Source organism: Astyanax mexicanus, unplaced genomic scaffold (genome assembly GCF_023375975.1).
Source record: "Astyanax mexicanus isolate ESR-SI-001 unplaced genomic scaffold, AstMex3_surface scaffold_32, whole genome shotgun sequence".
In the NCBI taxonomy this organism is placed as follows: Eukaryota; Metazoa; Chordata; class Actinopteri; order Characiformes; family Acestrorhamphidae; genus Astyanax; species Astyanax mexicanus.
The window spans coordinates 1,253,202-1,269,482 of NW_026040042.1; the positions used below are offsets into that span (position 1 = coordinate 1,253,202).

Below are 16,281 nucleotides of genomic sequence, written 5' to 3' on the forward strand. Positions count from 1 at the left end.
GCTCGGATCCGCTTCGTCCACTCTGCATCTAAAATGTCTAACATGACTCTAACTGAGCGGTTCCGGTACATACAATATTTTCCTTATTCTGACTGAAGCGATTTTGTAGTTTATGATTATTTTGTAGGTTTGATTATTTTACGATTATCATGTTCCTTTTATGTGTATGAAGGCTTTTTTGCATTCTTTATCCTGGTTGAAGCATTTTTATTTTGATCTGTTAAATTTGTTTACAAAAGAATAAGACGCCTCTGTTATAATTTAAAGTTATTTATATTGGTAATATGTATGTAGGTTATAGGTTTGTGTTTGACAGGGATGTCATGTTTTTATTTTGCTATATGCAGATAAAATTGAGCATTGACTGATTTATTTAGAAATGTTTTATTATATTAATTGTTATATAGTATTCTATAGTTTTGTGAGAGGAGGCTTCAAAAACTTACATTAAATTTTCAGACAGTAGCAGGTACAGATTTCCGTTGCATTCCATTTATTCCTAGCAGTTTTTCTGAGGCCTTCAAAGTATTTATATCGATATCGAAATTATATTGTATCAACCAAAATTAAGGAATATATCGGAATATACATTTTGGCCATATCGTCCAGCACTAGGGCAAATATATATCTGAAAATTTTTTTTGCTCCAGGTGGGATTATTATACCATAGTGTGAGGAATACACAGTGCTGTAACCTCCAGAATATAAATAATATCTGTTCCTGTTTACTCCACACACGTGAACACACAGCAGCACAAACCCACCCTTTACATCATTGGTGTAGGAACCGGGGGGATGGGTGGGACATGTCTCACCCAATATTAGAAACAGGTGGATTTGTCCCCCCAAACATGATATCGTTTCACTCAGCTCAGCTGTGCTATTAATGAGGAGTCAGTGACCGCTGTGTGAATGGGAAATCTCTTAACGCCAATCACGGAGCCGAGTAATGAATTAAGTTCCGCCTCTCAGTAGAAACAGCCAATCAGCTTGCTGGTTTTTCGGTGCAGAGGCGAGTCAGTGTGCTGGTGGGAGGGAAGCCCCTCCCCCTCACTGTGAGATTTAGAAGCAGGGTACAGAATCAGCTGATGTTAAAACAGGTCTGGATATACGGAGATTTTTCTAAAAGAAAGGTAAAGGAGCTAACCATGTAAACTGTGCTGACACTGTTTCTGATAGCTGGTTAAAAAGACACGTCTCTGAATCAAAACACACAGATCAAACCCACTGTGTGCTTAATAAACTGCAGCTGTGTTAGTCAGTTAGCTTAACTTTGGAATTAGATAGATAGGGAGTTAAGGTTTAAGAAAAAATAAACTATATATGTAATGTTCAACTTGCCCTGATGTACCTGATCAGCTAATCACTATTTCATTTTAAAACTGTGTTTATTAATTTAAGATATGAGGACTTACTGTAAGCTATAATGAACAACAATTCATTTAAATAACTAGATATCTAGAAGCTGGATGTAGAGGATAGCCAGAATTTAGTACAGTACTTTATGTTGGTAGTTTAAAGTTTCTTAACCCTGATCTCTGCCCAAAAATTGTGTGTTTTCCACCAGATCCAACTGATCAGCTAATAAACAATCCTTTATTGAGTTTACCTGTTAAAATCCCTTAGCCCCTAATGAAGCCTAAATCAATCATTATGTATATCCAGCAGTGTATTAGACACATCATACCACCACTTACTTTATTAAAGTACCTTTAAAGCAGAGAAAGCTCTAGAATATGGAGAACAGTGGGAATATGCAGTAGAATATGCAGGAACAGGGTTAAGAAACATTGATCTAACCTGACTTCTGTTCATTTGTAGTTTACAGTAACACCACAGTAAGACCACATGTCCTGACTTTTCACACATATTTATTTCTAACAACAGTAATGTAATGTGTTTAGGTTGTAAAGTCACCTTTACTTGGATGTAAATAATAATAAACAGAATACAAAAAGGGATTATTTGTGATTAAAAGATGTTGTTCTAGGACACTATAGGCTGGGCTTTGGTTCATATTAGCAAATGTGTCCCCCCCCCCCAATATCAAACCTGCTCCTACACTCTTACTTTACATCATTTATAAACAGAATACAAAATAAAATAGCATTTCTGTTTCAGTAAATTAGTGGATAACTCACCTTCACAGCGTGAACGAGTATTTAAAAATGTACTAAAACAATAAAACAGGTTTCTATCTAACCACAGCACAAAGACGGTACTGGTGCATGTTCACAATGATGGCCTGTACTGTTACACACCTTAAGACAAGAAGAATAGGACAAAATAACAGAAACACTTCATCACTTGGTGTAAAAATATCTTAAACATCAAAGGAGATGTGATAACGACACCACAACACACACACACACACACACACACACACACACACCACCTCCACATACTGGTACAGACTGTGGGTAGTGGTTCTGATCACTACCCAGAATGGTGTGAGTATACGCAGCTTATTTTACTGAGAGGTGTGTAACTATAAGGAAATAAGAAACATTGAGCTGCTTTTTAATGGATGATTTTTACTCAGATTGCTGCGTAATAGTTAAAAGCAGGGGTGGATCTACTGGGGTGGTAAAGGGCAGCTGCCACCCTAAAAGGAAGCCTTGCCACTCCTGCTGCCACCCCAGTTGGCAGCAATGAATTAACCCCTTTCCACACGCCCCCTAGTGGCCATTCCGCCGGGGGAAATTGACTCGGCGGACATTTTGAATAACTGTAAACAAATAAATATATATAGTTTTTGCAGTGAAATCACTCTGATATGATGGAGGACACTCATGCTGTGTGTGTGTGTAGTGGAGTATGTGTGCAGGGGTGTGTGTGTTAGTGTGTGTGTGTGTGTGTGCAGGGGTGTGTGTGTTAGTGTGTGTGTGTGTGTGCAGGGGTGTGTGTGTTAGTGTGTGTGTGTATTTGTGTGTGTGTGCAGGGGTGTGTGTTAGTGTGTGTTAGTGTGTGTGTGTGTGTGTGTGTGTGTGTAGTGGTGTGTGTGTGTGTGTGCAGTGGTGTGTGTGTGTAGTGGTGTGTGTGTGTGTGTGTGTGTAGTGGTGTGTGTGTGTGTGTGTAGTGGTGTGTGTGTGTGTGTGTGTGTGTGTAGTGGTGTGTGTGTGTAGTGGTGTGTGTGTGTGTGTGTAGTGGTGTGTGTGTGTGTGTGTAGTGGTGTGTGTGTGTAGTGGTGTGTGTGTGTGTGTGTAGTGGTGTGTGTGTGTGTGTGTAGTGGTGTGTGTGTGTGTGTGTGTAGTGGTGTGTGTGTGTAGTGGTGTGTGTGTGTGTGTGTAGTGGTGTGTGTGTGTAGTGGTGTGTGTGTGTGTGTGCAGTGGTGTGTGTGTGTAGTGGTGTGTGTGTGTAGTGGTGTGTGTGTGTAGTGGTGTGTGTGTGTAGTGTAGTGGTGTGTGTGTGTAGTGGTGTGTGTGTGTGTGTGCAGTGGTGTGTGTGTGTAGTGGTGTGTGTGTATAGTGGTGTGTGTGTGTGTGTGTGTGTGTAGTGGTGTGTGTGTGTGTGTGTGTGTGTGTGTGTGTGTGTGTGTGTGTAGTGGTGTGTGTGTATAGTGGTGTGTGTGTGTGTGTGTGTGTGTGTAGTGGTGTGTGTGTGTGTGTGTGTGTGTAGTGGTGTGTGTGTATAGTGGTGTGTGTGTGTGTGTAGTGGTGTGTGTGTGTGTGTGTGTGTGTGTGTGTGTGTAGTGGTGTGTGTGTATAGTGGTGTGTGTGTGTGTGTGTGTGTAGTGGTGTGTGTGTGTGTGTGTGTGTGTGTGTGTGTAGTGGTGTGTGTGTGTGTGTGTAGTGGTGTGTGTGTGTGTGTGTGTGTAGTGGTGTGTGTGTGTGTGTGTGTGTAGTGGTGTGTGTGTGTGTGTGTGTGTGTGTGTGTAGTGGTGTGTGTGTGTGTGTGTGTGTGTAGTGGTGTGTGTGTGTGTGTGTGTGTGTAGTGGTGTGTGTGTTAGCATAGGCGTGCACACATAGACATCAGGGGGTGCTAAAGCACCACCAACTCTGCCCTTTATTAACCAAAGTGCCCTTTTGAAACTTCGTTTTTTGGTTTGTTTAAATATTATTATTATTATTATTATTATTATTATTATTATTATTATTAAGATTTTACTGAAGCCGTGTTGAAATGATCTTTTGAAAACCTGAGCGATTAAAAACGAGTGAAAACAGAATGCCCTGAAATCAGCTCACACACGACACCGCTCTCTTCCTCTGTCACGTGACCCCGCGCGGTCGCGCAGGCATAGGCCAATCACGAAGCCGGTTCAGGAAGAAAGTCCCGCCTCTTAATAGAAACAGCCAATCAGCTGTTTACATTATTACATTCACATCAATATTACATTATAGATGTGTTCCCCCCCCCCCCAATATCAAACCTGCTCCTACGTCCTAGCAAGGCACACTAGATGCGCTGCAGCAGCAGTTCAGCACAGCACGCACGGAAACATATAGGCTTTTTTATAATGAAGTGTTCCACGTGTGCTAAAAAGTGCCCTTTCCCCCCCCCCCCCCTGAGCACTTGCCCCCCAAAATGTCTGTGCATACCTGTGTGTGTTAGTGTGTGTGTGTGTGTTAGAGTGAGTAGGAAAGTTAGTATGTGTGTATGTGTGTGTATGTCTGTGTGTGTGTGTGTGTGTGTATGTGTTTGTGTGTGTGTCTGTGTGTGAAGGTGAGATGCTCTGTTTGTTGTATTTTAATGATCTTACTGCAGTTTCTCCAGTTTACAGTGTGGATTCTTCAGTCCAGCAGAGAGCAGCTTCACTCCTGAATCCTGCAGTTTATTATCATTCAGGTACAGTTCTCTCAGAGTTGAGGAGTTTGAGCTGAGAACTGAGGTCAGATCTGCACAGCTTTTCTCTGATAGATTACACCCATACAGCCTGAGAGAGAAATGATAATCCATTAGAAACACTGACATATAAACACACACACCCCTATTAGTATATATTTGAGATAATTATGCTTTATCCCATAATAGATATACAATCCTTGTTTAATTAAAATACATCTAGTAAATATATATATTGTGTAGAACAGTTCATGTAAAAATATTACACTATTATTTACTGAATTAAAATGAGTGAAGCTGAAGATGTTTTACATATTTAAGAAATGTTTAACATGTTTCCCTTCCTTTACTATTAAGAATAATATGCACATGAATACATATACATATCCTCCACACACACAAACTAATTCTAATTTCTTTATCAATAAATTGGTTACAGATTATTTTCAGTGATTATTTCATCAATTATTAAAGCAAGACATGATCATTCATTTAGCTGAATCTCACACACTGCAGATTAAACTAACACTGAACTTAAATTCAGATAAACAGACATGCATGTACTTCTGATAAAGAGCTCAGAATAGAACACTTTCCCACAGAGAACATGCTGCTCAGTGTATTTCTCTTTATGAGGGTGAAATTAGAATAAGATTATTTAGTATTGTTAAGTGAGAGATCTATATTTATGTGCACATGGTCAGAGGTAGTTTTATTAGTTTAGGGTTTAAATGATTCTGTTGAACCACACTTCAAAAGCAATGTCTGATTATCTTTTTTTTTGACCCACCACCACCCCCCCTCTTCAGAGGACTATTAATACTTTAATGTTTATTCATTTATTTGTTTAATTTATATATACATATATACATTTAATACAGTTGGGGGGTTCAGGGTTGGAGGGAGTGAGATGCAGAAGGGGGTACAGGGGGAGAAAAAAACAAACAAACAAAAACAAAAAAAGAAAAGAAAAAGAAAAGAGAAAAAAAGGAAAGAAAGATACATACATATATATACCAAAATATAGCTACACAGAAAACAGAATAATGAAGTTATGTGGGATTTTAACGAATGATTTTGCTACAGTTTATCTTGTGTGGGATTATTGTGATTTACTGTAATATTTGAATTTGATGTGTCTAAATTGTGTACAAATTGGTGAGATAGTGAATCCCATTTTATACATTTTGTGTGTGGTGTAGTGAACTCTGTGAATAACTTTATACTGGATGAGTTGTAAATTAGTGTTTTTGATAATGTTGTGATTATTATTACACACCTGGATCCAGAAATCGGCATTAGGAGTTAATGATAAATCTTCTTCCCATTGTTTGCACTGTAAGCTAATAGTAAGATTCAATTGATATATTATTTTATATATTTTGGATAATATTTTATTTGTTGTAGTAATGCTAAGAAATTCTGAAATTGGTGTAGGCAGGTTTAATGTGATTGGAGTGATTTTTGAACAGATGATTGATCTTAACTGGTGGTATTGTAAAAATTGAGTTCTCCCAATGCCGTATTTCTGGGTTAATTGTGGTAGTGACATTAAGGTGGTATTGTGATACATGTGTTTGAGGTGTGTGATCCCCTTTTTTTGATCCAAGGTGGGTAGTTTAGTGTTTTTATTGATGATAAAGTCTGGGTTGTTCCAGATGGGTGAATGACTGGTTGGTGTGAGTACAGAGTTTGTTATCTTGTGAAAATAATGGTGGGAGTTTGGTGCCTCTAGGCCGCCATGTGATTTTGAGTTCTGTAATGTGGTGAGTTTGATTCTGGGTGGTTTATTTTTCCAGTAATATTCACTTATTGTGGTATTTAGAGTTTGAAACCAGGAGGGTGGGGCTGAATGGGAATCATTGAAAATAAATAATTGATTTTTGGTAATACTGTCATTTTAATTGTAGCAATTCTGCCTGCAAGTGAAAGGGGAAGTGTTGTCCAACGGCGGAGATCATCACTTATTGATTTAGTTAATGAGTTTAAATTGAGTTTGAACAAATCTGACAGCTGGGGGAGACCCTCACACCCAGATATGTAAATTAGTGCACATGGGGGTGGGTAGTGTTTTCAGTTTAACATCAGGTTTATTTATGTTTATTGGGAGAACTGCAGATTTTGACCAATAGATTGAATACTCTTATATTTTTGAATAATTACCGATTGTTTGGATTGTTTCTTTTATTGAAATAACTGTTTTTTGTAGAAATAGTAAGATATCACCTGCATATAGACTGATTTTATGTTGCATGTTGGGTGTTTGGATTCCTTTAATGTTTGTGTTTTGATGTATCGCTGCTGCTAGCGGTTCTATGAAGATAGAGATTAAATAAGGAGAGAGTGAGCATCTGTCACCATAAACAGGTAAAGAGACTGAATGCAGATGCAGACTGGGTTTATTTAAATAAACAATCCAAAAGACAGGCACGGGTCGAATCACAGGCAAACAGGGTGTTCAGAGGAAAAGGCTGAGACGAAGTAAATAAACAAGGCTAGAGGTCAGACTACCAGAAAAACAATACGAATATAATGCTCAGAGCTTAGAGTTCAAATGAAATGCTAAGACTTCGCAGAGAGTCTCTTAACTGGAGCTCCTTTATAGAGCTGGTAATAGAGTTCAGGTGCTCAGGGTGGGGCCGGTGATTAAAACTACGGTGAAGCCAAGCGCTGTTGGGCAGGAGAGGGTGGAGTCGGCGGGCTGACAGCATCCTTGTCTAGTCCCCCGGTGTAGTGTGAAAGGTTGAGATATTACTCCATTGGTGTTGACTGTGGTCTTAGGTGCAGTGTATAAAATCTGTATCCAATTAATAAATGATTCTCCAAACCCGAGTTTGTGCAGTGTGGTGAATAAGAGTTTCCAGTTCACTCTATCAAAGGCTTTCTCTGCATCCAGGGTAACAACTGCTGTTGGTATGTTCTGGTGAGAGGTGTAATCTATTATGTTCACTAATCTGCACATATTGGTGGATGAATGTCGACCCTTGAGAAATCCAGTTTGATCAGGATGTATTAAATTATGGATTATTGTTTCTATTCTGTTATCTAGAGCCTTGCTGATTATTCTTGTGTCTGTATTTATTAATGATAATGGTCTGTAGCTGGATGGTAGGGTAGGGTCTTTGTTTGGTTTAAGGTGAAGGGAGATGATTGCAGTATTCATGTTTGTTGGTAGTTTTGCATTTTGTTTAATTTCTGATATCATTCTGTAAAACAGTTGAGATAGGGATGACCAAAAGTGTTTATAAAACTCAGCAGGGAATCCGTCAGGTCCTGGTGCTTTATTGTTAGGAATGTGTTTTAGGGCTTTGTAGAATTCTTCTGGAGATAATGATATTTCAAGTGTATGTTTTTGCTTTTTGGTTAATTTAGGCAGTTTGAAGTGGTCCAGGAAGTTACTGATTTCATCTAAGTTGGTTTCATTGTCTGATGAATATACTTTTAAAAAAAAAATCTTTAAAGCGTGTCGTTAATTTCATCAGGTGTCTGTACTATTTTCCCTGCTGACTTTTTTATGGTTGGAATAATTGTTTTATCTTTTATTACACTTAATGAGATTTGCTAAATATTTTCCAGATTTATTTGAGTATTCAGTGTTTTCATGTCTCAATCTTTGTAATAAGAATTTAGTTTTCTTGTTTTTTAATTAATTTAGATCATATCTTAGTTGCCGAAGTTCTTTTTGCTTTTCTTCAGATATACTTATTCTACTTATATTCTTTAATTTTTTATTCTAACTTTACCTCATGTTCTGTTTCTTTCTTCTGTTTAAATGTAGCATATGATATAAATAAGAATAAAGCATGAATAAAACATGATACAAAAGTGCCGTTACAGAATAAAAGTGGGTGGAGCTGCAGTGTTTTAAGCTAAGCTAAAGGCCTGATCAAACATGTAGGTTTTCAGTCTGGATTTAAAAGTGTTTAGAGTTGGTGCTCTTCTAATGCTCTCTGTTAACTGGTTCCATTTAAGAGCAGCATAGTAGCTAAACGCTGCCTCTCCATGTTTAGTTTTTACTTTAGGCAGCTCTATCTGACCAGTTCCTGATGATCTGAGAGTTCTGCTCGGCTCATACTGCTGGAGCACATCAGATAAATATGCTGGTCCTGCACCATTAAGACATTTATACACCAGTAACAGAACCTTAAAGTCATTTATGTAACATACTGGTATCCAGAGTAGGGATTTAAGGATGGGGGTGATGTGCTCCCTTCTTTTACTCCTAGTCAGAACTCTGGCTGCTGAATTCTGAATCAGCTGAAGCTGTTTGATGGTCTTTTTTGGGAGTCCAGTTAGGAGTCCATTACAGTAATCAATCCTACTAGAAATAAAGGCGTGGATGAGTTTCTCCAGGTCTGCTGTAGACAGAAAATCTCTGATCTTATTTATGTTCTTGAGGTGATAAAATGCTGATTTGGTGACGGCTTTGACATGACTGTTTAAAGTGAGATCAGAGTCCATTTGTACACCAAGATTACGCACTAGTTCTTTAGATTTTAGGCTTTTTGAATCCAGATAGGCAGCTAGTCTGTGCCTTTCATTACTATTCCCAAATAAAATAATCTCTGTTTTATCTTTATTCAACTGCAGAAAGTTCTGTCCCATCCATTTATTTATCTGCTCAAGGCATTTACACAGTGAGTCAATGGGAGCATAGTTGTTTGGGCAGAGGGCCATGTAGATCTGAGTGTCATCTGCATAGCTGTGGTAAGATATCCCATAATCACACATGATTTCACCCAGAGGAATCATATATAAATTAAATAAGAGTGGCCCAAGAATTGAACCCTGGGGTACACCACAGGTCACTTGCACAGTCTCACAGAAACATTATTTTCCATTTCCACAAAGTATTTCCATGAAGGTATGAACTGAACCATTTTAGGACAGTTCCAGAAATCCAACCCAGTTCTCAGGTCTATCTATGAGAATGTTGTGGTCAATGATGTCAAAAGCAGCACTGAGATCAAGCAGTAGTAGAATAGACATTTTTCCTGAGTCTATATTTAAGCAAAGGTCATTGATAACCTTAATTAGCGCAGTCTCAGTACTATGATTGGGCCGGAAACCTGACTGAAATTGGTCTAGACAGTTATTTATGGACAGAAAGTGCATAACTTGCTTGAATACATTTTTTTTTAGAGATTGGTCTGTAATTGTTTAATAAGTTTGTATCTAAATTTTTCTTTTTTAAGAGAGGCTTCACAACGGCTGTTTTTAATGCATTTGGAAAAACACCCAACATGAGTGAGGTACTTACTATTTGAAGAATGTCTGCTGATATTGAGTAAAAGACATTCTTAAAAAACTTGGTTGGTAATGTATCAAGACTGCAAGTGGATGATTTGAGGTTACTCACTGTATCAATTAAAACTTCTTCATTAATAGTGCTAAATTGGGACATGTTAACTATGATGCTTTTGCATGGTTTTGGAGAGCACATGGGCTCACCGGTGGATAAAGATGTACTGATGGCTTGTCTGATATTGTGTATTTTAGTTTTAAATTTTTTTTGCAAACTCATTACATCTCTCAGTTGAAACTAGCTCAGAGGTCATATATGTAGGTGAGTTAGTTAGTCTGTCAACCACAGTGAAAATAACTTTGCTATTGTTAATATTATTGTTGATAATGCTGGAGAAGTAGGATTGTCTAGATGTGCACATTATTTTATTGTAATCACGCAGTCTATCTTTAAAAAATTCTTTGTGAATGTGAAGCTTGGTTTTTCGCCATCTGCGCTCAGCCTTTCTGCATTCTCTCTTTTGGAGCTGAACTGCAGCATCATTTCTCCATGGAGCTTTCTGCTTGCATGGCATGGTTTTAACTCTAACTGGTGCAATCTCATCTAAAACTCTAGCAGTTTTTGAGTTAAAACTATCCAGCAGAGTATCTACAGAGTCTGATGGTTTGCATGGTGCAGAGCACACTCTGCTCACAAAAAGTTCAGCTGTCATGTCATTTATCTGCCTTTTCTTGTACCTAATCTTTCTGGCTTCACTGAATTCAGCGCGAGGCTATAAACAATATAAAACTCAGTTCAGTTAAATAAAAACAAGTAAGGACCTGTAAGTTCATCAAATATTGTCAAATATAAAGGAGAGGTTGAGGTTTTGATGAGCTGTTTTCATGATTTGAAACTGAAACTAACTGGAACTTTTATTATTCTGCGCAGAAAGCCTGTGATTGTGTTTAATGAGTTTATATTTTATATTATTTATTTTTTATTCATTTTAATTATTTTAATTATTTTATTAATCAAATTATATATATATATACCCCATGATTCCCATGTTCTTAGTTTATTGAAATAAATTTGATAATCTCTTATCATTCTTATCATTTTACTTTACTTTCACTGCTATTATTATTTTCTTCATAACATATAAATTCTTTACGTTTTATGTCAATTTTTATGATGTTTTTAAAATGTCCTATTTTTCCTTTTTTATGTATATATTTTATTCATCTATAGTAAATGTCAGTTTTTATTTCTATTTTTTAAAATATTTTTAATCCCTTTTAAACTGTAAATGAGGGTCCCCCTCCGGTGTAAATAATCGATTGCTTGATTAATATTCAGTGTTGCAAACCCAGTTTTTATATAAACAATAAACAGAATAAAGAATAAAATAAATTTACTCTTGCCTAAGTTGCTGGTTTATCTTCACAGAGTGACGGCGCAATTTCCTATGCGCTGTTAAAATAGGAACGAACAGAAGTCAGCGTGCAGCTGTGTCTTAAAGGGGATGGATACTGACACACTGATTGGTTTATTTCACGTCACGCCCAAAACACACCCATGAATAATTAAGGGAATTAAAACACACCCTTTTGCGCCGTTGGAGCTGCGCAACAATATCAAAGACACAGGACACGCCCCTAAATCTAGCTGAGCAAAGCGCAATTACCAAGTGTGCTATAGATCGTTAAAATAGGGCCCATAGAGTTCTCTGGCATAATTATCCTTGGGATTATCAATGTGAATATTAAAATCACCAGCAATAATAAAATGATCAAATTCAGTAGAAATAAAATACAGCATATCTGTAAAATCATCAATCAAATCAGCATTGTACCTTGGAGGCCTGTAGACAATTACTAGTAATATTCTTGGTGCCCATTTTAAAACTGCACCTAAATGTTCAAAAGATGTGGAATCTCCAAGTGATAACTGCTTGCATTGGAATGTATCATTAAACAGCATAGCTACACCTCCACCTTTCTTGCCGGTACGTGAGACATTTAAAAAGTTAAAGTTTGGTGGAGCCGACTCAATTAATACACTTTCAGCACTACAAGAATTTAACCATGTCTCTGTTAAAAACAGAAAATCAAGCCCATAATTTGTAATAAAATCATTAATTAGATAAGACTTTTTAGTAAGAGATCTGATATTTAGCAGAGCTAATTTAATACCCTGTGCGTTTTGTTCCAAAGACTGTGGGTTACAATTTACATACTGCAGGTTGGATATATTCACGTTATCTGACCTATACTCCCTGTTCTTTCTGCTTCTGATAAGAACTGGAATGGGGGAGATAACTGGCACACAGGGTCCGTACTTGTTTTGAAAACATGTACTGCTGACATCACCATTGTAGCAGCACGGACCCAAAAGATATCAGTTTGCTGGATTACTTGTGGCGGCCTCTTCCCTTATGGTGGAGGGAGGTGGGAGGGGCTCCTGATGGTGAAGAAGTCGAGAGCGGAGCTGTCTGTCCGGTGGTTTAGGAGCTTGTCTCTTCTTTTTGGGTTGTGGGGGGGGGGTTGTTTAATACTTCATGTTCATGTTCACTGAGCTTCATTTTGGTCCCCTTTACTAACTCCTTGACTGGGGAGTGTAGTGGTGGTGAGGATGGGGGTTGCTGGGTCCGTGAGGCAGTAGGTGACTGTGGAGGAGAAGTTGTGCTGATTTTCCGCTGTACCTGAGGACTCGCTGACAGAGAAAGCGTCAGCTTTGTCCCTGCAGATACCAGCTTCTCCATGGTTGCTGGGAAGTTCAGGTGGGGTGATGATGGGGTGGAAATGGAGGATGATGATGACGAGGTGGAGATGGAGGATGGTGTGGAGTGTTCATGCAGTTGCGGTGTTTCCGGCAGCTGATACAGAAGAACATGGCTCCCATTCAATAACTCTGTAGTCTCTGTGGGGGGAGGATGTTGTGTCTCTGTAGTGCAGACAGTGTCCTTGGGTGTTAAAGCTGACGTGTCTTCACCAGTGGCAACAGAGAAGTTGCACAGAGAAAAAATGATGTTCTGTGACAGGAATTTGACTCCCCTCTTGTTGGTGTGCAGTCCATCTCTCCTGAAAAACTCTCTTCCCAAAAAACAGATTGAAATTGTCAATGAAGTTCAGTCCGTTTGACCTGCAGGTTTTCTGAAGCCAAATGTTTTAAAGCCAACAGCCAAGAGAACATATTGCAGCCCCTTGCAGGTAGAGGACCACTGATGAATGTCTGGATGTTGAACTTGCGCAGTGTGGTAAAAAGATCATTAAAGTCTCTTAACACCTCAGACTCCTCTTTCTTTGTATCGTTCTTTCCAACATGAACAATGATTCGTTTCACTGTTCTGTATTCAGCCAGTAGTGCTGGAAGCTTCTCATTCAGTTCAGAAACTGTGATGTTTGGCTCACATCGAACGATGAGTTTCTGATTATTTTTCATGTCATGAACAGAGTCATCCCCCAAAACAAGGGTGTCTGCTGAGCCCTGTGGCTCTCCTGGGGTGTTTTGAATGGCTGAATCTTCTGGTTCTTTCTGAATTATACTGGCAGGTATTAGGAAAGTCATTAAGGTCTTGCAGTGACTCAAATCTGTTTTGCAAACTAAGTGACTGGAACTGATTTCCTCTGGCTCTGTGCTCTGATCTCTGAGCAATAGCTTTAGCATTAGCATTAGCTAGATGTGCTATGTTAGCAGGAGTGGAGGATACTACAGAGCTGTATGTGGCATGCCGTTTGGGTTTAGCTCCCATTCAAACCCATTGCTGGTTTTGCCCATATCTTTCAGCTGTACTCACATTACGGATGTCCACATGATCTGCTGGTCCAGTTCTGTTCGTCTCCACTGCTCGCTGCTCCGTTAAAAACCTGTTGTCCGCTGGCAGCACTCCCACTCTCCGATGGTCCTCGAACAGTGCAGAAATGCCAGTCCTTAAACTCTGATAACAAGGACCGATTTTTTTTTTCCAAAACAGTCATTCTTTGTAGAAGATTGTAGCAGTTCTGGCAGCACTGGTGCTCTGAACCCACACAAGAAGGCATCTTGTAGATTTCTTCTTTAGCACTCTACAGGAACTTTTCTGATTCCTGTGCCTATGGCTCTACTATAAAATGTCCAAAAGAAACTAGAAAAAAATAAAATAAGAAACAAAATATGGTAGTGCTAGTGCTAATCTAAATAATGAGCTCAGACACTGTAGCTCGAAAATGTCTAAAAATAAAGAAAAGTATGAAAGATAGCAGAGATAGCAGAGCTAAGCAGAGAAGCGTCTGAACGGCACAGAAGCAGGAAGCAAAAGAACTCATAGTCAGAGCTCGCCTTTTTAGGAGTATTTAAACACCCGCTAATTAAGTGTCAACACCCATAAAAGTGGGAATAAAAAGTATTTTTTTGTTGTTTTTTCTAAAAGAATGTTGTATTTGCTAAGCTGAAAAAATTAGAAAGTATATGGTAAAACAATGTTTTCACAACAAAAACACAGCAGTATCCCATTCCCTCCAAATTTATATTTTTCAAGAGATCATGTGTGTGTGTATGTGTGTGTGAAGGTGAGATTCTCTGTTTGTTGTATTTTGATGATCTTACCCCAGTTTCTCCAGTTTACAGTGTGGATTCTTCAGTCCAGCAGAGAGCAGCTTCACTCCTGAATCCTGCAGTTTATTACCACTCAGGTTCAGTTCTCTCAGAGTTGAGGAGTTTGAGCTGAGAGCTGAGGCCAGATCTGCACAGCTTTTCTCTGATAGATGACACCAACGCAGCCTGAGAGAGAAATGATAATCCATTAGAAACACTGACATATAAACACAAACACACACCCTTTAGGAAGGAGGTGTATTAGTATATTTTTGAGATAATTATTATATTCTTTATTATGTATTATTATTATTATTTTTTTTCTTATTATTACTAGTCAGTGAAATAAAATAAGTGCAAGTGTAGGTGTTGAAGTGACCTCTTTTCTTGCTTGATTACAAATAAAAAATTTGCCTATGTATAATAAAAAAAACAAATACAGAAAAATCCGTACACATACACACACACACAATTTTGCAAATACTGATTTCTTTATATAGATAGATAGATAGATAGGTAATGTCTTACTTTCATGCAGCATAGCACATAGTCTCTTAGTCACTTACTGTTAAACTTCCTGATTTTCAACTCTAGTACTCTGTCCAGCAGACTCATTGGAACTAGACAAACTAATCAGTTGTTTAAAAAATGATTATTTTAGATGGTGTAGCTCCCCTTAAACACAAAAAAGAGAGACAGAAAAAGCTCGCAATGTGGTACAATGATCAAACTCGTACCTTAAAGCAGTTAGTACAAAATTTATAATAATATTGATCAACTAAACTGGAAGTGTTTCATTTTGCGTGGAAAGACAGTCTTGTCAAATATAGAAAAGACCAGGCAGGTAATAAACCTCAGATTCCAGTCATTCACACCAACAAAAACACAGCAGTTCCCCTTTCCCAAACTATATTTTTCACTTTGTCTCCACTTCTCCACCTGGTATCTGGACTAGGGATGTCCCGATCCAGCTTTTTGAACTTCCGATCCGATACCGATACCGGCCTATCCGAGCATGTATTAAAGTTTAAAGTTATTTAGCCAACTTACTTTGTTGTCAAACTCATGTTGAAAAGCGTTTTACTCTTGATAACAAGTAGCCAGCTGAATTAGGTTTGTTTGAATAATACACAATGGTTGGTAAGGAGAAACTGACCTGTTTATTTAGCAATTAATAAACTCAAAATAGACAAAATAATAAATAACAAACAGAAATGGCGACAGTAAACCAAGGCTTAAAAAGCCATAAGTGCAAATAATATTGTAAATTGTATTAAAAAGCAAAACACACAAACTGAGTAGAAAATAGTCTATTAACAGCATCAGTACTCTTGACTGCTGTACTCATCAGTGCTCTTGAACAAGTGTAAACCAAAGCTTAAAAAAAATCAGTGCAAATAATGAAAACTATTTAAAAGCAAAATGCCTTCTACTCCCCAATCTCCTCCACACGTTGCTGCTCCATCCCATCTACACACTCCCTTCAATTCCAACTGTTTGCCCTGCCTGCAGTCCGAGCATGATGGGGAGATTCTTTTTTTACAAAGACGAGCATTTCAGTATGCTCAGGTGTCAGCCTGCTCCTGTGTTAGTAATGTAACCATAATATAATAAATATTTTGTATAAGCAATTAAAGCTAAATTATCAAAATAAGCTACGTTTCACACAGTTTTACCTTTTAGTTGCATAAATAAGA

General features: G+C 38.1%; 1 protein-coding gene across 1 annotated transcript in view; it reads right to left on the reverse strand.

The window, feature by feature from the left end:
- The window catches only part of LOC111190793 (NACHT, LRR and PYD domains-containing protein 9), a 38,516-nt gene that overhangs the window by 2,091 nt on the left and 20,144 nt on the right, over positions 1-16,281 (reverse strand). The window contains exons 8-9 of the mRNA XM_049472969.1: positions 14,597-14,770; positions 4,703-4,876 (exon numbers count right to left, since the gene is read on the reverse strand). Coding sequence (XP_049328926.1) covers positions 4,703-4,876; positions 14,597-14,770 — 348 coding nt within the window. The remainder of the gene's footprint in view (positions 1-4,702; positions 4,877-14,596; positions 14,771-16,281) is intronic.